The 21484-nt window shown below is 33.0% G+C and overlaps 2 protein-coding genes across 3 annotated transcripts; both read left to right on the forward strand.

The window, feature by feature from the left end:
• The first annotated feature begins 6193 nt into the window (after positions 1-6193).
• On the forward strand, positions 6194-9704 carry LOC130807011 (subtilisin-like protease SBT1.3). The gene is made up of 2 exons (XM_057672292.1): positions 6194-7521; positions 8355-9704. The coding sequence occupies exons 1-2, from the start codon at positions 6327-6329 to the stop codon at positions 9470-9472; spliced, it is 2313 nt and encodes a 770-aa protein (XP_057528275.1). The 5' UTR covers positions 6194-6326; the 3' UTR covers positions 9473-9704.
• A 2165-nt stretch (positions 9705-11869) lies between these two features.
• Positions 11870-19452, forward strand: LOC130807012 (glycosylinositol phosphorylceramide mannosyl transferase 1-like). 2 transcript variants are annotated; one of them, XM_057672293.1, is made up of 6 exons: positions 11870-12217; positions 14604-15000; positions 15774-15937; positions 16018-16088; positions 18636-18792; positions 19209-19452. In XM_057672293.1, the coding sequence occupies exons 1-6, from the start codon at positions 11958-11960 to the stop codon at positions 19261-19263; spliced, it is 1104 nt and encodes a 367-aa protein (XP_057528276.1). In that variant the 5' UTR covers positions 11870-11957; the 3' UTR covers positions 19264-19452. The 2 variants fall into 2 exon arrangements, with proteins under 2 accessions (XP_057528276.1, XP_057528277.1); XM_057672294.1 differs by lacking the exon at positions 19209-19452 and having other exon boundaries at positions 18636-19067.
• The last annotated feature ends 2032 nt before the right edge of the window (positions 19453-21484 follow it).

Here is a 21484-nt window from a genome sequence, read left to right on the forward strand (position 1 = left end):
AATAGATTTTTAAAATACTCCATCACAATCTGCTCCACATTGTGTGAGTCCTCTTGCATAATTCCATTTGAGTCACGTAATTCGACCAATCTGTTCTTCCTTTTTCGCATACTCGCCTTTTGGTGAAAATTTCGGGTGTTTCAATCATTACCCCTCACTACTATGTCTCTCGATCTTCTTCTCCAAAACATACTTTCCTCTTGAAGAAGCTAATTAACAATGGCACATTGATCACGATACTCAATAAGATCACGTTGTTCCTTCAGGATATTGCGCAATTTCTCAAGTTTAAGTTGCTCATCTTCAAGTTTTCTTCTTAAGTCACCAAAATTTAAATCACTCCAACGTTGTAAATGAGCGGAAACTTTCTTGATACGACCAATCACTCCATTTGAAACCTCCCCTTTCCATCTGTCAGCTACAACTATCTCACAATCATCTTCACGAAGCCAAAAATCCTCAAATGTAAATCTTTTCTTTGCTTTACGACCCCTTTTGATCATTATACCATCTATTTGCAAAAGAATTGGCAGGTGATCAAATGTTGAGGAGACAATATTACGAACCAAAGCTTTCGGAAAGATATTAAGCCAAGCAGGATTCGCAAAAGCCCAATCAAGTCTTTCTTCAATAGCAACTACACCTTTACGGATACCAGTCTATGTGAATTTTGGATCAATAAATCTGATATCAATTAAACCACAGTAATCCACTACTTCTCGAAATCCTTTCAACATCCAATTCTCTCTATCATTAGGACCACTGAGATCATCATTAGATATAATGCCATTGAAGTTCCCAACTACTACCCACGGCAATGAGCATGAATTAGAAATCATCTTTAAAAGTTCCCACGACTCTCTTCGTCTCACCCTTTCTGGGAGACCATAGAAACCAGTAAGTCTCCAAGTTGTTTTTCCTTCTGTAGAAATCACCAAATTAATATGATTTTGACAGTAAGAACCAACATTCCCATTAACATCCTCCTTCCATAACATAGCTAAGCCGCCAGATCTTCCTCTTGGCTCAACCACAAAACTCCTTGAAAACCCCAGTGAATTTCTTAACCTTTCTATCACTAGTGGAAAAAATGTCAAGTGCTACGTGACATATGCTGCGATTTGTGTGAGACGCAGCATAAAATATATTGGAACAATGACAAAAAAAAGGGTTATATGTTGTGGTTCCAAGAAAACCGCAGCATATAATGTAACTTTTACCCCCTCATATACAGTTTCATGAGTATTTTCATTCCTACGACTGTTTCATTCACGACTGTGTTGCTTCCTTCTTCTTTTTCAACATTTGAAACCACGAAATTTGCCATTTGAAACCCATACGACTGCTACTGTTTCATTTCCATACCACTGTTGCTTCTTTCAAAAACCCACAAATGTCTTGTTCTTCTTCTTCTTTTTCTTCGTGCTACTGTTTCAAACCCATGAAATTTCTTAAAAACCCACCCACAAAATTGTTTGAAATTTGCTTCTTCCTACTATCCTTCATCGAAATTTGCTTCTAAACCCACGAAACTATTAAGGTAATATCCATTTCATGGGGGTTTTGGTGTTTTTGATTTTTGTTTTTTTACTTTCTTTTTGAAAAAATAGTTGTACTTACTAATTTTGTTTTTGATACCAATTTTTATTGTTTTTCAAATTTTTAGGGTTTAGGGAGTTTTACATTATTATTTATATTTTGTATATGAGTTTGATATTTTTCAAGTTATGTTATTAATTTAATTTGTTAATTATTTTGATTTATGTGTATTTTGTTAAAAATGTGGTTTGTTGTTGTACATATGTTTTTATTTATTAGAATTAGATTATACATATTTTTAGGGTTAAATGATTTTATTTTATTATTTATATTTTGAATATGATTTTATTTACAATGTAGTGCTTATATTGAAGTATGAAGTATAGAATATATGTTTGGTTATATAGAATTAGAATGTGAAGTATGAAGTATACAATGTTAATTATTCTAAGTGATTTTATTTTAGAACACAATGTAGTGCTTATATAGAATTAGTATATGTATTTAGGGTTAATATATTGGTATAAATAAGTATATATTAAATATGTTTGGTATAAATAAGTATATATGTGTATTAATTTTGTTTTGAATTAATTAATCACACTTAGGATGACAAAAGATCATTCTTGAATGTATGAAAGCATTGAATCGTCAGAATTTATTGATAGCGTATTAGAATTTTGTGGTATTGCGGTTGAACATCAAGTTAGGACGGGGGGAGTTGGTTTTATTGTCCATGTGTCAATTGTGGCAATGTATCAAAGATAGATAGTGTTCATATCCTTAGGGAGCACATACTTCGACGTGGGTTTAGGCCTCAATATCATGTTTGGGTTTGACATGGTGATGAGGGAGTTTACAAAGAAAAAAATGTTGTTGAGGATGTCAATAGTGTGGCCGATGTCAATAAGGATGTAGTAGATCGTGTTGATGGGTATGAGACAGATGAAGAGAATGTCGATAAAGATGTGGAACGTGTTGATGAGATGATGGAGGGAGTCGAAGATGAGTTAGAAAAACGTCCTCGTTCTCTTTTGCTGCCTCAATTAGGTGCTGCTAGTAGTGGTGACTTAACTGAGGTTGCATATGGTGTGGCACAACCAACCAAAGAGGGTCAAACAGTGCATTCCATGCCTGTTATAGGTGGCCACATCAGTGTGACCGTAGAAACTATTGTAAAGGGATTTGAAAATTTTTCACTCCCGGTTCCAATGTCAGAATGGAGCCTTGAGAAACTATCAGACACCCTAGGTAGTTTCGTCACATGGCCATATTCTTGGGTCCGATTCACTACCAAGGTAATAATCATTTGTATCTTATTTATTTTTATTATTTTAATTGCATGCTTACACTAATTTAATTGTATAAATTGAAATAGCAAAAAAGTCCAAAGGACTCTAAGAGAGAGATCCGTTCCTCATCAAAGGTGTCGACTGGTTCAAAGTCAGTGGCAAGCACTCCAATTTTAACTGATGTGGAGTTAAAAGATCTCTCTCAAGATTGCAAATGGCTGCACACATGTGCATCTCGCATGCGTGAGGAGGACCCAATCGTTCTACCCCTGCAGACGGAACAATTCTACTTTATTGAAAGCCCTTTTGTAATTATTGGATGGTTTTGTCCTGAATCGATTTCGGGTACTAAAAGCGTAAATGATCCAGATGACGTCAAAGCATACATTGAGACTGCTTTGAATAATTCGCTTGCATCTAAACACACGTTCATTCTGGCTCCATATGTGGAAGAGTAAGTTTTATTTTTGAAATTGAACTTATGTTTTGATTTTTAAGTTCACATATTCTCTAATTTGTTGATTTTAAATTTGCGTTTGTAGTTTGCATTGGATACTTTTGGTCATATGTCCTTTGACGAATACTGTGCACGTCTTCGACTCATTACATAAAGCTCAAAGCCCGCCTCGCAACACAAAATTCATAGCCTTATTGAATGCGTAATTTTATAAATTTTACCAATTTCATTTAAGTGTTATATATATATATATATATATATATATATATATATATATATATATATATATATATATATGTATATATATATATATATATATATATAGATATATATATATATATATATATATATATATATATATATATATATATATATATATATATATATATATATACACACATTTATATATATATATATATATATATATATATATATATATATATATATATATATATATATATATATATATATATATATATATATATATATATATATATATATATATATATATATATATATATATATATATATATATATATATATATATATATATATATATATATATATATATATATATATATATATATATATGGTATTACATTAATATTATTACATGCATTGATATATAAATACTTATACTTTTCTCATGCGTTTTAGCACAATGAAGAAAGTGTGTGGAGAAATGGGATCTATATTGAGAGCCACATATCCGAAATGGAAAGCAGTAAAGGTACACAACACTGCTATTCGAAATATGTTTCATTTAAGTGTTTTTGGCACACAACACTAGTTCGTATATATTATTGTGTTGAAATGGTTAGAATTGAAAATCATAGTCATATGCTTGAAATTACGTGCTAAGTTGCGATTTTAAGGGGTTTTAAGCGTTTTTGGCACTAACATCTACTTTCTCTTAGTGCTTTCGACAAGATAATAGCGTTGATTGCGGCTACTACGCTCTCAAATATATGGACGATCGCTTTTAAGTCGTGAACAACGTTGGAGTCGAAAATATTAATGTCGTAAGTATTTTTTATGTTCTTAAATTGTAATATTATATATTTACTATTGGTAAAATCTAATGTTTATGTATCATATAAACTTTTTAATTATTTCATATAATATTTATAGGTTTTATACGTCACTCCAAGAGAAACACGCACTTTCACGCACTTTGAGAGATGGAAAAGTGCGCGAATTGAAAGACAAGATTGCCATATATCTTGCTAATATATTATATTTCATATAATATATATATATATATATATATATATATATATATATATATATATATATATATATATATATATATATATATATATGTATGTATGTATGTATGTATGTATGTATGTATGTATGTATGTATGTATGTATGTATGTATGTATGTATGTATGTATGTATGTATGTATTTGTTTATTACGTATTATATATATGATCGAGAGTTTATATATATATATATATATTAGTTGGTGATAATTTGTGATTATATATATTTGCAATATTGTTTATTATATTGTACATTAGCATTGGATTATTTATAAAAAGAAAAAAATATATATATGCTATATGCTGCGGTTTTAATGGAACCGCAACATATAGTGTATCTTTGTGCTGTGGTTTTAAACCGCAGCATTTAAAATAGGCTATCTGCTGCTATCACTAATGCTTAGGGTCAAAACCGCAGCATATTGTGGCAAAAAAAAACCGCAACAAATGACATTTTTTCCAGTAGTGTATAACACCTCTTTTACTAATTGTTTCCATTAAAAAGACAATGTTGGGGTTCTTCTTCTTCACCGTCGCGGTGAGATCTTGAACTACAAAGGAATTCCCAACCCTCTACAATTCCAAGCCAGGCAATTCATTGATGCCGACGAGTCCCTTCCTCGAGACGCGTCGGTGTGGATACGAAAGAATCAGTAACAATTTGCTTGCACTCTTGGATATCATTTTCCACTATACACATATCACTTTCCCCAACATTTGTATGAGCTTTACACTTGTGCTCACTATCCTTCAAGTCGTATTGATTCTAGATTGATTTTGGATCAAACCAACGCATTTTATTATTAACATTTCTCATAAAAATATATATTTAATAATTTTATTTTTATTTTTATGATGAATTTCAAATCAATTTTAATTCAGATTGAATTTTATCAAATCTTTCACTATCACTTTCAAAATCCTTTCTATCTTACATAGTTGGCACATTTTCATATCACAACTAAAAACCTACAAAATCCTCACTCATTTTCAATAGCTAAGTACTCTATAGAGTTAGATACATGGGTGATATGGGACCATAATTTGTCAATGAAACATTGTAATAAATATTTCCTCTATGCTAGAAGAAATATCACCGCTGCTACTTCTACATGAAATGAAGCCAAAAATCAAGAGGACCATATCACCATCCACCATACAATACCATTTAGGGCGATTTAGAACATAATCATTTAATGCAATTTAAAACACAAATTTATAATTTGGTAAATTAAAAATTTTTAAATTTAAATTTAAATTAACTCCACTAATTATTTTTAAAGTACTTAAAATTAAAAATTTGAGAATATTTCTCAAATCTTGTCATTCTCATATTTTTTATTTATGATTTCATAAATAAAATTATAAAATACTTGTTCCCAAGCACAATATTAAGGTGGTTTGAACTTAGGTCAACATATTTATGTAGCAAAATTTCTACCAATTTATCCATCATATATATTAATATTTCTAGATAAATTAATGCTGTCAGTTGACATTATTGACTGCCCATAATTCTATCCTTGTATTCCATACCATTAATAACCCAATTAACTTCCACCACTTCTATGAATTTGACTCCTCCTATCTACCCTATATTGTTTTTAGTCATTTTTTTATGTGTCATTCTTTTGCATTCATGGCTTCCAACCACCTCTTTTATTGCATGCACAAGCTAGATACCACTTCCACTTCACCCACCTTATTATATCAAACTACCCAAAATATATTTCTCTTAGCTTGAAAATAACCAAAAAAAAAAGGAAAAAATATGGGTAGTGAAATAAAATTAAGATTTTTTCTTGTAACATGTTTGTTTTATGTATGTTTTTCTTATTCTACTAAGAAAACTTATATTGTTCAAATGGATAATTCAGCCATGCCAATGGTTTTTTCTAGTCATTTTGATTGGTATAATTCCAAAATAAATACCATTGTAGAAGAGAAATTTGCTAGTAATGAAGGAAGTAGTAGGGTTATGTACACTTACCAAAATGCTATTCATGGGCTTGCGGCCCAACTCACCGATGAAGAGGCTTTGAAATTGGGTCAAGATTATGGGGTTGTGAATTTATTTCCAGAGACAGTGTATAATCTTCATACTACTAGAAGCCCATTGTTTTTGGGGTTGAATAGAGAAGATGTTATTCTTGAGCAGGCCGGAAACCAGGCCCGTAACTATGATGTCATTGTTGGGGTGCTTGATACTGGAATCTGGCCTGAAAGTCAGAGTTTTAATGATTCCGGGTTAGGCCCGGTTCCGGCCCGGTGGAAGGGTGCATGTGAGAAAGGTCAGGGTTTTGACCCGGCCCGACATTGTAATAGGAAGATAGTTGGAGCCCGGGTTTTCTATAAGGGGTATGAAGCCGCTACTGGGAATATAAGTGATGAATTGGAGTATAAATCTCCAAGGGACCAAGACGGTCACGGGACCCACACAGCTGGGACCGTGGCTGGGTCCCCTGTACGTGGTGCAAGTTTATTAGGCTATGCACCAGGTACAGCCCGAGGGATGCACCCTCGGGCTAGGGTTGCTGCCTACAAGGTGTGCTGGGCTGGTGGGTGTTTCAGCTCAGACATCTTGTCAGCAGTCGACCAAGCAATAGCAGACGGAGTAGATGTACTATCGATTTCCTTAGGAGGCGGCGTGTCGTCTTATTATCGAGATAGTTTATCGGTTGCTACATTTGGAGCTATGGAGAAAGGAGTGTTTGTTTCGTGCTCGGCGGGTAATGGTGGACCCGACCCGGTTAGTCTTACCAATGTTGCACCATGGGTTGCTACTGTTGGAGCAAGTACTTTGGATAGGAACTTTCCTGCTAATGTTAGGCTTGGAAGTGGGAAGTCATTTAATGGAGTGTCAATTTATAAAGGGAGAATGAGTTTGTCACCCGAGAAGCTTTACCCGGTTGTGTATTTGGGTAGTAACTCGACGAATCCGGATCCAACTTCCTTGTGCTTGGAAGGTATGCATAACCATAACTTACTACTCATACAACAAATTAAACTACTACTCGTATATTCTTGCATCATTTTTAATTTTAATTAATTATTCCAAACATATGTGATATATATAGTTGATTAAAATTAAATTAAACCAAAACGATGTGGTACGTACATTATGGAACCAGCTCAACCAATAGCCGGGCCTATTGGACTAGAAGTGAGGTAATTTAAACCCGAATATGACTTGGACATCTGATATCCATATTATGTTATGGAATCAACTCAGTCAACGTTAAGTTTAAACTGATTGATGTAGCCCCATAATATATTATATAATATAGATATTTCATAAAATCTATGCGTATGGTGTTATGCACTATTATGTAGGTATAAATTATAGTGAGGAATATGATGAATGCAATGCTAGATGAAAAATTTAATGTTCTTGCGGAGTACTAGTTATGAATATGATCAATTGGTTATTCCATGTTATGGGTAAGCAACCAACTCAACCAAAGATTTATTTAAGCCGACTTGAGATCCCAACATATTTCATATACTCTTAATTGTTATGCTATGTGTCACTTGCTACGTTGGCACTTATTGAATGTAGATGCTGACCTATCAACAACAAAAAAAAAAAGGTCTTGTTGTGGGAATCTTGTTCGATGTAGATAGACTTTATAGGAATTCACATATTAAATATGTTTGTCACTAAATATTAAAAAGAAAATGACATTTTGCATTTAGTAGACTCATGACATATTCAAGATTATTGGATAGAACTTAAGTGAAGAATTGTTTTTTTGATGTGTAAATTTAATTTGATTATTTGAACTATTTATGGTTCAAGGTACTCTTGATCGTCGCAAAGTTCAAGGAAAGATAGTAATATGTGATCGAGGCATTAGTCCTCGAGTTCAAAAAGGTCAAGTGGTGAAAGAAGCCGGAGGAGTAGGCATGATCCTAGCTAACACTGCGGCTAATGGTGAGGAGCTAGTAGCTGATTGTCATCTCATTCCGGCTGTGGCAGTCGGAGAGAAGGAAGGCAACGTTATAAAGCGATATGCAATGAGAAACCGAAATGCGACAGCAACAATGTCGTTTTTAGGTACAAAAGTCGGCATCAAACCCTCCCCAATAGTAGCAGCATTTTCCTCAAGGGGTCCCAACATCCTTTCCTTAGAGGTTCTTAAGCCCGATATAGTGGCCCCCGGAGTAAACATCCTTGCTGCTTGGACTGGAAGTGTGGGACCCTCGGGTGTCCCTGCAGATAATCGGAGGGTCAAGTTCAATGTACTATCGGGTACGTCTATGTCGTGCCCTCATGTTAGTGGGGTAGCGGCTTTGATCAAGGCCAAGCACCCGAATTGGAGTCCTGCTGCAATAAAATCTGCACTAATGACTACTGCATATATACATGACAATTCACAAAGACCTATAATAGATGCATCGACCGGGTCACCCTCGAGCCCTTATGATTACGGAGCGGGTCATATAAACCCGGTTAGGGCGCTCAACCCGGGTTTGATCTACGACATATCGCCTCAAGATTACTTCGATTTCTTGTGTGCCCAAAACCCGACACCAACCCAACTCCGAGTCTTTTCTAAGGGTAAAAAGTCTTGCCATAACACTATTTCTAAGCCAGGGGACTTAAACTACCCTGCGCTATCAGCCCTATTTCCTTCAAATACAAGCATATCTAGTATAACCCTCAAACGAACGGTCACGAATGTGGGCCCACCCGTCTCTAGTTATCGAGCTCGAGTCACTCCATTCAAAGGGGCTAAGGTGTTGGTTGAGCCTAATGTGTTGAAGTTTACTAAAAAGTATCAGAAGTTGTCTTATAAAATCACATTTAAGACAGTTTCTAGACAGCCTGAAGCAGAAGCTGGATTCTTAGTGTGGAAGGATACAGTTCATAGAGTAAGAAGTCCTATTGTGTTGACATGGTTACCATCAATTTGAATCATGGATATACAAATAAACTTCATGAGATTAAATTGGGACAATTTAAATTTGCTTGTAGGATTTTTTTTTTTTTGTTGTTGTTGTTGTTGTAATCTTCTCATCATAGGGAAAATTAGTAGAGTTGTACTAAGAAGTAAGAGCTAGTGACTTTTATTTTTCTTAATAAGATCAAGGATGAACAATGTAATATGATAATATCAATCAAAAGAGGGGAAAAACCTTATTGATATGGATGGTGTTAGACATAGTGCAAAATACGGTTTTGGTCACTATTGTGGTAACGGTTGTGAAATGTGTTTGATGGCTGTTGTGATTAGTGTGATTTGAGTGCACATTTGATGAGATGCATTCATGTATGACCTTTGGGATGGAATCTCATGAATGTGTTAATGTGGGTGTATTAAGTTAAGTTTTGATGATTGATTTATAATGGTGATTAAGTATGGATTAATAAGGTAATGAAGTGTGAGAGTTATGGGACTTAATGAAGAAGTGGAAAGGTTGATTCAAGATGCTCTACCATGCAAGTCGAGCAAATACTGTCAGAAGCCTCTGAAGAGCCGCTCGACCAGCTCGCTCGACCGAGCGAGCTCCAGGTTGGGTTGAGCGAGCAGATAGAATGCAACCAGAAGCTTATTGAAGTCCGCTCGACCAAGTCGCTCGACCGAGCGAACCCCTGTTTTGGTCGAGCGAAGTCTCTGATACTCTAGAATGTTGTTTTAGGACTCTTCATGTACTTAGGGATGTTTCATTATCATTTAATCATAGCTTTAATGTACTTAATGTAACTTAGTATGATCTCTTCTATAAATAGAGAGCTCTCAATCACATTGTAATCATCCACAAAATACACCCCAAGCCAAACACTAGCCTATATCTCTTCTCTATTGTAATTCTCCATATTTGAGAGTTCTTTGAACTTCTTTTGATAATATAAGAGATACTACACACCGGAGGACGTAGCCTTATTTGGGTGAACCTCGTTAAATCTTTGTGTCGTTTTATTGCTTTATTTTCTCCTACAAACATCGATATTATTGATAGCGTAATTTGTTTGTCACAAAACCTCATACATTCGATCTTGGTAATATTGGAGTTTGAAACACATTGTTCGAACTCTAATACATCGTCATTTTCAATGGCCAATACGGATGATTTTTCGGTTGAGACGACCTATATGCTGGTCATTGTTAACTTAAAAATCTCTACAATATGAATGCGATATGGTAATGCGACCATGTTTTTACACTATGGTGTTACCCTTGAATAGAACAAGCCATGGTAAATCTCTATTTATTTTTCAATTAAAAATTAATTTAGTGTAAGTTAAAAATATACATTTTTGGTTGCGTAAAAAATACTACTTGCTTTTTTATATTATTTATCACTCTTGATTTGTTATCAATTTTAAGTTAAAATATAGTCAAATAAGTTTTTGTTTAATTTGTTTTAATGTAAATTTTATTAATATTATTTTTTATAATTTTTTAATCATATATAATTAGAATTATTAAAAATTGAATTAGTGGTAAAGGCAAGATAAACACACCAAAGGAATTGAAGCGACTATACGAACCTATTTGTTTCCTCATAGGATTTCTACATTCTAATGATGTTAGCATTTTGATTTTTGTTTGATTAATTAAAAATTAAAACTTATAACATTGAATTTAAAGGAAGTGGAAGTTTTTCGATACTATATAGAAATTCAATCATCATGTCTATTTTTTTTATGATCAATTTCTTAAAAAAGAAAAATTTATAAAATTAGAGAAATTAGAACATTATATAAACTCCTACAAGTATATAATATAGAAAGAATATAAAAATTAAAATAGAAAGATATTATATACTAGTTTAATTTACTCAAAAATTAATAAAAATAAAACACCCGAGTTTAATTTACACAAGAATATAAAATACTATATAGAAAATTCAATTATTATACCCACTTCTTATTAATTTTTACTCCTTTTAATTTATATTTCTCACATTATGACAATAAAACTCTCACACTTTTAAGTGAGTTTAACAAAGGTTCTCTTTGAAAGTAGTTTAACAAAGAAATTAAAATAAAAAGAATATTACTTTTTCTATTTTTTTTGTTTGTCCACTTTAAATTTTTTCGCTATATAAGAGAGAGAAATTTAAATTTGATTTTCAATGTATATATTTATGACAAAATATATTCATATGTGTGTTAGATTCGTCTTGATGCAAAGAATTTTAATGAATAATTTTTACAATTTTTTATTATGCGTATTATAAAATATCGAAATTCAAATTTACTTTGAAAAACGACACAAAAATAAAATGGACAAATAAAAAAAAAAAAAGTGACTAATATTCTTTCTATTTTAATAAAAGTTTTTTTTTAAAAACCGACATATTATCGATCTATTCCAACACCTGTAGGCTGCAACTTTTCCTCTTTCTCCTCCCAAAGTGGAAACTCGAATTTTCGCCGGAGATTCGCCGCAAAATGACGACATCAAACCTAATAGCAATAAGAGATGGCGAAATTAATGGCGGATTTTACTCTCCAGCGAAGGAAAAAGCCGCCATTAGAGGTTCCTTTCAGCATCGCTTCGTTATTTTCCGTCGCCTTCGTTATATTGCCAAACTCAAACTTCTCCTCCTCGTTTTCTGTGCATTATGCGGCGTCGGTTTATTAATCTCCAGAATTCCTTCTTCTTTAGGCTGGAATCTTCGCTATCCTTCATCATCTTTTTCTTCTTCAAGGTAATAATTCAAATTATAATTAAATCCTTAATCTGTTCATATATTTCAAATTATAATTAAATCCTTTATCTGTTCATAATTTGACAATTGTCTTTTAAATTTGGCACATTAGCATTCGGATTTTGATTTTTTTTAGGTTTAGCTAAAATATTAATTATAGTATTAGCTTAAGTATTTTTACATGATATTTAGTAAGAAAGACTTATATTTTCTTTTGAAAGACATAGTAAGATCAAAATAATTCTGGAGATGAAATCGTGCTATTTTTCTAATTTAAATGAAATTGTTGTTTTTATTTTAGTAAGCTTCAACAATTATTACTAAATTTTAGCTGGATATATTACTCAATTTGCTATACGGAATCGGGGTTCCCAAATATGGGCTATAATTTTCTTCATTCAGATCTCAATTTTTGAAAGTTTTTAGGATTAGTTTACGCTGGTTTATTTTGATTATGCATTTAATAATATCTGTCAATCCCAAACACTCTCTGTGTTTATCATGAAGAGTAATGTTGCATACAGTCTACTCCTAACCCCCATTTAGGCATTGGCCAATTGGGTATTAACATTATAAACAAATTATTGATGATATCATGCTCACCGCCTCTTTGCTATTGCAAGGACAAGATTGTGTATACACACCTCTAAAACGAACACATGCCTAGGTCGGAGGTACTTAATGGCATTGTGGTGATAAAATAGAATGTTGTTGGATAAAGGACATTGCTTTGGATAATTTTCAAATGCTGTTTTTACCTGTAGTCGGCTTTAGGATTTAGATTGGGGATGTGTTGAATAATTAACTTTTGTTTTTATTATCCTATACAAGAAACTAAATTTTTAAGTGATGGCAATACAATCAAATAAGAAGATCAAAGTTGATAATAGATATTTATTTGCAAATAAATAACAAGATGAGGGATTAGTGAAAATGTTGAAAGTGTTTTTGATTTGAGTTGGAGTAATTTTTCTCATGAGCCTTTTTATTGATTGATATTAACTAAGACTCTTAGAGTTCGTCCGCGTGAATTAACATGTGGTCATTGCTACTCTTAGTAGCGGGAAGTTTAAAATGCATATGTTTGAAAAACGTTTCATTCCCCCCGATGTCTAGTATACAATTCAAGAATAGGAATTATAATTTGACGGTATCACATGGTACTGTGATGGAATGAATTCATCTTTGCATTGAAGTTGGAGAGAATAACTATATTTCCCTGTTTCCTATGATCCTGAATTCCTGATTGGTGACCATCTAAATTCTCAAGTTGAATGAAGAACTTAGACATATAGAAGTTATGGGGGGAGAAGAAATTTGAATTTCAGGTTACAGTTCCACTTAGTATAACTGCATTGAAGTTAAATACAATATAACTATGATGACAATTATGTTTCTGAGTTCTAGTCATTTTGCTATTACTTGCAAACATTGGCTGCCAATTGGATGTTTGGAACATACTTCTATTACAGCAAAGTGACAATATTATCTTATTGGAGGGGCTTGTAAAATACATATTTATGATGCATTTTATCTAGAACTTTCACTTATGATTGATAAGCTTTGTAGTGTGTCCTTTGCATCTTGTAAGGTGGAGCAACTTTTAGATTTTTAATGTGGTCAGCCACAAGCAATAATGACTAGTTTATTTCAGTTACAACATTGAGATTTTTAGAAAGATAGTATGTGGGTATCTTGAGTACAAGGAGCATACGAGGAACCTCATTGTATATGAGGTCTATTATCATCAATACTTGCACCTCCTTGTTGAGGGCATTAAAAGCAACACAAAACAACAACAACAATCCTTAATCCTATGGGGTCAGCTACATATCAGGTCTAATAGTCGTTCACATTGAACTTTTTAATATTTCCATCTTTCTGATGTTCGATAAAGTGATTTGATTTATGAATGAGATAAATTGGAAATGGGAAAGAACTTCCAAATTGAATGTAAGGTTTAAAAATTCTGAAATATGTGCAAGTATATGTATACGAGAATATGATAAGCGTATGATTTTTTGTTCTTAGGCATGTATAATGTCAATTTATTGCAATTTTTATACGTTTAACTACAACTATTTGTATTAACTTTATTTCCGCAACATTGTTTTTTCTTATGTCTGATGTTATGGGGATGTGCTCTATGCTCTTGATTATCACCTCCTTTTAGTTTTAGTATATGCGCACACATATGTCTGTCAATGCATGCTTTTTGTGGCTGCATGTACTCAACTTAGATCAAATCTAATAGTTGAGTGTCTTAGAATCAAGGTGAAATTCTCATATTAAATCTTGGGTTGTGTAGATTATTTGCAAAAAATTGAAGGCATATTGGTAGGTTGTTTTCTAATAATTTGTTTCTTTTTGCCATTTCATCATTCAGAGGTGGATATACTGTACTAATCAACACATGGAAGCGTAATTCTCTTCTAAAGCAGTCTGTTGCTCATTATGCTTCATGTCATGGTACTAAAGGAATACATGTGGTGTGGAGTGAGAATGATCCTCCTTCAAATAGTTTAAAAAATTATCTTTATAATATTGTGATGGCCAAGTCCCAGACTGCTCGTAAGCCCGATTTCAAGTTTGATATAAATGAGGAGGATAATCTAAACAACAGATTCAAACCTATTCAAAGCCTAAGGACTGATGCAATATTTTCTGTTGACGATGATGTCATTGTACCTTGTGATGAACTGGAATTCGCTTTCTCTATTTGGCAAACTGCTCCATCAACAATGGTTGGATTTGTTCCTCGTATGCATTGGATAGGTGAAAAGGTAGATCTTTTGAGTGTGTTGAGATGTTTACTTGTCCATTTCTCATTTCCCTTCCCCATCTCAAATAAAAGTAATCATGGCTTTATAATCTTCTTGCTGCCCCTATAATAAATAATAAGTTGACTACATAAGTGAAGCTATTTGGAGTTCTGATGTCATTAGCCACTTTACACCATGTATGTTTCAGCAGTATCCTCGGAATCTTTTAGGAATATTTCATATGAACTCAAATCATGTGTAAACTTTATTCTTTGACCAATAATTTAGTTGGACAAGTACTTACATCTTCTATAATGTGAGATAATACTTGATGCTAAAGCCTTGCTAACAGTGCTTAAGCTGGCTACTGAGTACAGAGTACTTTAGACAACTGCTACATCAAAATTTTCTTAATTGCTACTCTATAGGCCAAATTTATGCTTCTTAGGTTAATGTAGTCGCAGATATGACTAAACTACAGCTCTTGTTCATGTATTGTTGAATGAGTCAGGTAGTAGATAAGGCTTTTCATTATCAAATAATGATTGTGTGAATTGTGGTGTGCAGACGATTAAAGTACTTTTTAAAGAGGAATAAAGTATTGGAATGGGTTTATGTAAATGTCAAGTGCTAATTTAATTTTGAGCATTTGGTGATTATTCTTTTTCCTGGTCTATCAATGGTTTTTTTTTAAGAGAAATAAACTATTAGAATGGATTGATTTAAATGTTTAGTGCTAATTTGATTTTAAGCATTTGGTGCTTATTCTTTTTCCCGATCTTTTAATGTGACAGAAAGAAACCCATGTATCTTATAAATATGGAGGATGGTGGTCTGTTTGGTGGATGGGCACTTACAGTATGGTTCTCTCAAAAGCAGCATTCTTCCACCAAAAGTACCTTGATATGTATACCAATCAGATGCCAGCATCTATTCGCAACTATGTAACAAGAGAGAGGTTTGGCAATATACTAACTCATTTGATTATTTCTTCAATAGCTAAACATCTTGACGACTAATGTTTATATTCTATCATAGGAACTGTGAAGATATTGCAATGTCTTTGCTTGTGGCCAACATCACAGGGGCTCCTCCCATTTGGGTCAAGGGTAAGTGCTGCTTTAATATAAATATATGATATGTCATTTTATAATGATTGAGCAATTTATTGGAATGTTGAGCCTTATATCCCTGTGCAGTATCCATGTCTTGGAATGCTGAACTTTGGTTCTCCAAGTAATACCCCCAAAGATATACTCCCTTTGGACCTAAGGGATTACAATATCAACAGTTGGCTCAAATATTAAGAAATTGGTTGTATCTATTAAATTGTGTGGGTATGATTAAAAGTGAGAGAAAATCAGAGATGATGTGTGGATATGAATTAAAGAAAATGGTGGGGGCACCACCGAAAATAGAAATGTTGCAAAGTTAAAGGGACGGATTAAAATTGAAAATGTGACAATCTCTTAGGGATAGAGGGAGTAGTAGATGTGTGCTCTTAAGGAAATATATGCTTCAGGAGGCCAAATTACACTGTTGCCTAGACCAAGTTCCTATGAGCTTATGTCAAAGGTTTACTTGTATCTGTCTTCCTCGAGTCTTGAAAATGAGCATATTTTCAGCTTTGTTGTCTATGTGGTTGGGGTCATCTTCTTCCTGTCCCAGTGACCGTCATAGTAGTCCTTTTTTACAGCCTCCTTGATGTTCATGCAAAAGTTGATGACGACGTTTTATAGGAATGGATAGATTTAGCTAGTGTGATACTGTGATTTGTTGACATTATTTTAATAGGCATCATGTTATGATGACAGAAACAAATAAAAGAGAATTGATCGGAGTTAGACAATCAAATAGGTCATAGCAAAGTTGAGAAGATGCTTTGGTCATGGCCAGTGGTGGACCCTCATATATGAATGGGGTGTACAAGATGGTTGTTCCTATGCTTTAACTACACCTAGTGGGTAGGAAAAATCCAGTTTGCATTTTGGGTTTTGGGGAAAGTGGCAAATTAATTCCTTTCCTTCAGTTGTTCGAATTGGCCCTCTTTTAAGTGGTAGAAAATTTGTCCTCTATCTTATCTTCGAATGCAAGTGACCCCAATTTTACTTTGTGCATTTAAGGTTTGCTCGAATTATAGACTGGAAAAGAAATTTTTCATCTGAATCTTTTAAAAATACAGCTATTAATATACTCCCTCATTTGAGAATATATATGCTGCATTTTTATCCAAAAACAAAATATCAAACATCCACTAGAAATAATCATGAAGATTGAGCCTCTTCACACTATTCTAATGATATACCCACCATTGACAATCCTAATTCCACTCTTTACACGAAACTGCAACTTTCCACCAACAGGAATAGTAGTTTCGTCTCATCGTCTAAAAATTTCCTAGGTAGATAATTTTGTATACATAGTTTTGTATAAAGATCTTTGTATTGGATTTTTCTATATCTAACGTGATTTTATTTGTGCTCTCACCAACACTTTTCCTGGGTTTTTCACTGGCAGTGAGTCAAACCAGCCGAGAACAGCCATCAACCAAACAAAATTAAACTTGAAGGTCAATTGCACTTAAACAAACCTTAAGGATTAATTTTCAACGATTGAAAGTTAGGTGATTAAATTGCATGTTAGACATAAATTAAGGGGCCAGTATTTTTAGGTAGGGTTTATAGAATAAGTTTTTGTTGTGAAGCTAGATACACACTAAATGTTAGTGACTTATCCTTTGCTGCAGTTAATGCCTGTATGCATCTTGGAGATTTGTTTTACTGTAGGTTTTTAACCAAACTATTAAAGGTTTGATGGCATTTAGCAGTTGTTCTGTACCATCTCATTCCTAATTTTCTTCTTGTAATCATCCATATCTGTATGATGTATTGGCTATCGAATATGGACATTTGAGATACACCCATTTCAGATACAAAAAATGATCTATCTCATACATTTTTTTGGTATTATGGTGTTTTTTTTTTTTTGAGAGATTTATTGGAAGATTAGGTTTATATTTCCAATCTATGATTTGGGGTTGTCAGGTCTATATAAAATAGGCTTAGACTAGAGGAAAATACTTTGTGATGGTTGCATACTTGGACAGTAGATCTATTGAAGTACTGCAGTTTAGGGTACGTCGATCAGGATTTCGCAGAGTAGAAGTGCAATACGGCTCTCCCATTAACGCAGTTGAAAACAACCTGACCACCCCCGAAGCCAGATAGAAAAACACACTTCTAAGCACTCGCACAAATCTGAATAGATTTGGAAATTTTGTTTTTAAGATCAACCTTCGGGGTACGGTTACACTAGAACGCCATTCTCCGTCACAACCTTAAATTTCACCAGTCTTGTCATTTCCAGGGAGCGTGAAGTTGCAATTGAGCTCACCGGTGCTGATCTCAAAATATTGAGTAAAACCATGTCTCATCCATCACTCTTGATATTAGAATGACCGCCCTACACGTGTGAATGTGATGCATCTTTCACCACCAGCTTTTCCGAGACTTCAAAAAATCTCAAATAGATTTTATTAAAAGATCCAATTTAAAAATCTCAAATAGATTTTACTAAAAAGATCCAATTTGTTACTATATCGTGTACAAGATACGAATCTACGAATGTAATTGCTTTAATTGAACTCTACTTTGCAGGAAAGATATATGAGATCGGATCGTTTGGCATAAGTAGTTTGAAAGATCACAGTAACAAGAGACACAAATGTTTGAACGATTTTGTTTCCCTCTATGGTTACCTTCCTCTTGTTCCAACTAATGTAAAAGCAGTGGATTCGAGGAACGAATGGTTTTGGTAGGTGATTTTTTCTACCCTACTTCCATTTATTTAATATCTGTGATCATGCTTACAGGTTTTGTTATTTCTTCATCATAGTATTGCACTTTCATTGTGTGATCTCAGTTAGGTTAGGTTCTAATCATGTTGTATTAATACTGCTTGTGTATATTTATAATCATCATAAGTCTTTAGTTGTGGATGACATTTGCTCCATATGTGGATAGGATATGATATACCTCTTTTTGTAAATTTGATTTACATTTCTCCTATAACCCTGTTTAGTTTTATGATTTTCTGTGTTAGGTTAATGTTCTTAATTTTCCTATTGTATCTTCACTTTCAAAGGGAAAATAGTACTAGTTGGTCCCATTTAGGGTTATTTGGCCCCAAAGATTTTTAATCTGGATTGACCCCTGCATTCATTATTACAGTTGCCTTGAAAAAAGAGAAAAAAAAGTTAAGAGTCGGTGTGAAAAGAGTTTTTAGATGATATGAGGGGATATACGGCAATTCCGTTTATAATTTTAGAATGTACCAAAATGAATGAGATATCTCAAAAGGTGTATTTTTGTGTTTGATGCCTTCAAAAATGTGTAACTTAAGATGGTGAATTGTGTGATTGATTTCAAACTAGTCGATTCGTCTTAGAACATATGTTGCTCTAAATTGCTATCTTGACATTTCATATCATTTTTTTTTCGACAAATATCTTTATTCATATTTGAATAGTATATGTTAATACGTTGTTTTGAATTTGAAAAAGTTCAAAAGTAATATATATATATATATATATATATATATATATATATATATATATATATATATATATATATGTAGAGAGAGAGAGGGTAGACTAAAGAAAGGAAGGGACAATGGGAAATTCGATTTTAGGACCTTGCCTAGGAGAAATGAAAATTTTACTCCAATTGAGATAAGACTTATAAAATTAATTGGTTGAAATAGAGAAGAAATAAGTTTGTAGGTAAGACCAAAAAAAAAAAGAGCATTACCAAAATAGAGATATTAAAGTGGAAAATTGTGTAGGAAGAAAATTGTGACAGGACGGACAAAAAGGAGTATAATTTTTTGAAATAGTATTATAATTATAAGCTTTAAAAAAGACACATTACAAGAAATTTATATCAGGTTTGATAATACAAAGGGAAAACAAGAAAAATACAAATTTCTATCCAGAAAAGATCTTCTGAGCTTTATTCCATAAAAACTAACCAACATTATTAATAAAAACCAACAATAATATAATATTAAGATGGTGAATTTGGTGGTGTCATATTATTCTTGCTGACATACTTCCTTGCCCAAACATGCTTGCCATTAATGGAGAATTTTGATTTTCCATGCTCACTTAAAATTATTTCGACGGCTACCCCATTACGCACCACAAGCCTTGCATATAATGGCTGTTCATTTGCTCCAACTTGTTGCATAATTAATGCCTCTATTATATCTCCAAATGACCTAATATTTCAGAATTAAAGAAAAACAATTTAATACATAACGGTCAATAAATGATAATAAATTATTATAAACATTAATTTCAAATTATTACAGAAAAATAATGGAAAGTGGAAACAATCTATTGAATGTCATTGATTTAAGCCTAGCATATAATGGTTGTTCATTCGTAATGAATGGAGAAAAGGAACTTATATGAATGATCATTGAAACTGATATATCACTTAATACAAGTTAAATAATTGAATAAATTTTTCAAAAATAAATGATAAAAAAGTGATATTAAATAGGAAAATTAACCTGTTAAAAAATTCACGTAATTCCTGCTCTGAAATAGGATAGCCCTTAGAAAATGTTAAGAAAATTGTCCTTTCACTTGGAGGGACATTATTTTCTTCCTCTCTTTGAAAACGAGGATCTTCATTTAATCTCATTTGAGCAATTAGTTGCTCTACAAGATCAACTTCTGGTATTTGTGGTGGTTCCTCTAAAACATATGGATTACTACCTACATTTTTATTAAAAGGCAGAGGAACATTATTTGATGAACTGGAAGCACCCCCTTGGAAAGTATTCAGATTATGAACATTCAAGTGACCTTTTAGTTTTAAGGGTATATTAACATCTTCAGCCTTGAGATTAGGAAAATAAACCATTAACCCCCCCTTATTATCACCCGAATTATGATTATTAGTCGCCATATACAAAGGCGATTGTGAAGTCGAATCTACACTTTGACCAATGACATCACTTTTATTACTATTACCACCGGTAAAAGAACTTTCACTACTAACACTACACATGGAGGAAAGGAAGGGAGGCCTATAATTTTGGTCATTTATATCAGTTTGAATAGATCGAGAATTGATAAGAATTTGAATAAGATCATGAAATGCTCTTAGACAAACTTGTTGAATAAAATTATCGACCCCCCCTATAATATTCATTCGATTTTCCTTAAAAAAATTAAGGTTAAATTCGTTTCGATTCTGCCCCACGATACTTTTTATCGTGGGGATAACTTCATTATTGTTAGGATAAATAATTAATTCATTGGTAACAACCACCCTAAGACAAAGTAGTGTCTCCTCATAAATAATTTCAAACATTGTATCGGATAATTTAATAAGTAAACATATATATTGACACTTATTAACCCTCTCAAGCCATAACCAAAGAGCAATGGCTTGCATAACATCAATAGGATCACGCTTTAAACCAAAAACCAACC

This window comes from Amaranthus tricolor, chromosome 2, assembly GCF_026212465.1.
Source record: "Amaranthus tricolor cultivar Red isolate AtriRed21 chromosome 2, ASM2621246v1, whole genome shotgun sequence".
In the NCBI taxonomy this organism is placed as follows: domain Eukaryota; kingdom Viridiplantae; phylum Streptophyta; class Magnoliopsida; order Caryophyllales; family Amaranthaceae; genus Amaranthus; species Amaranthus tricolor.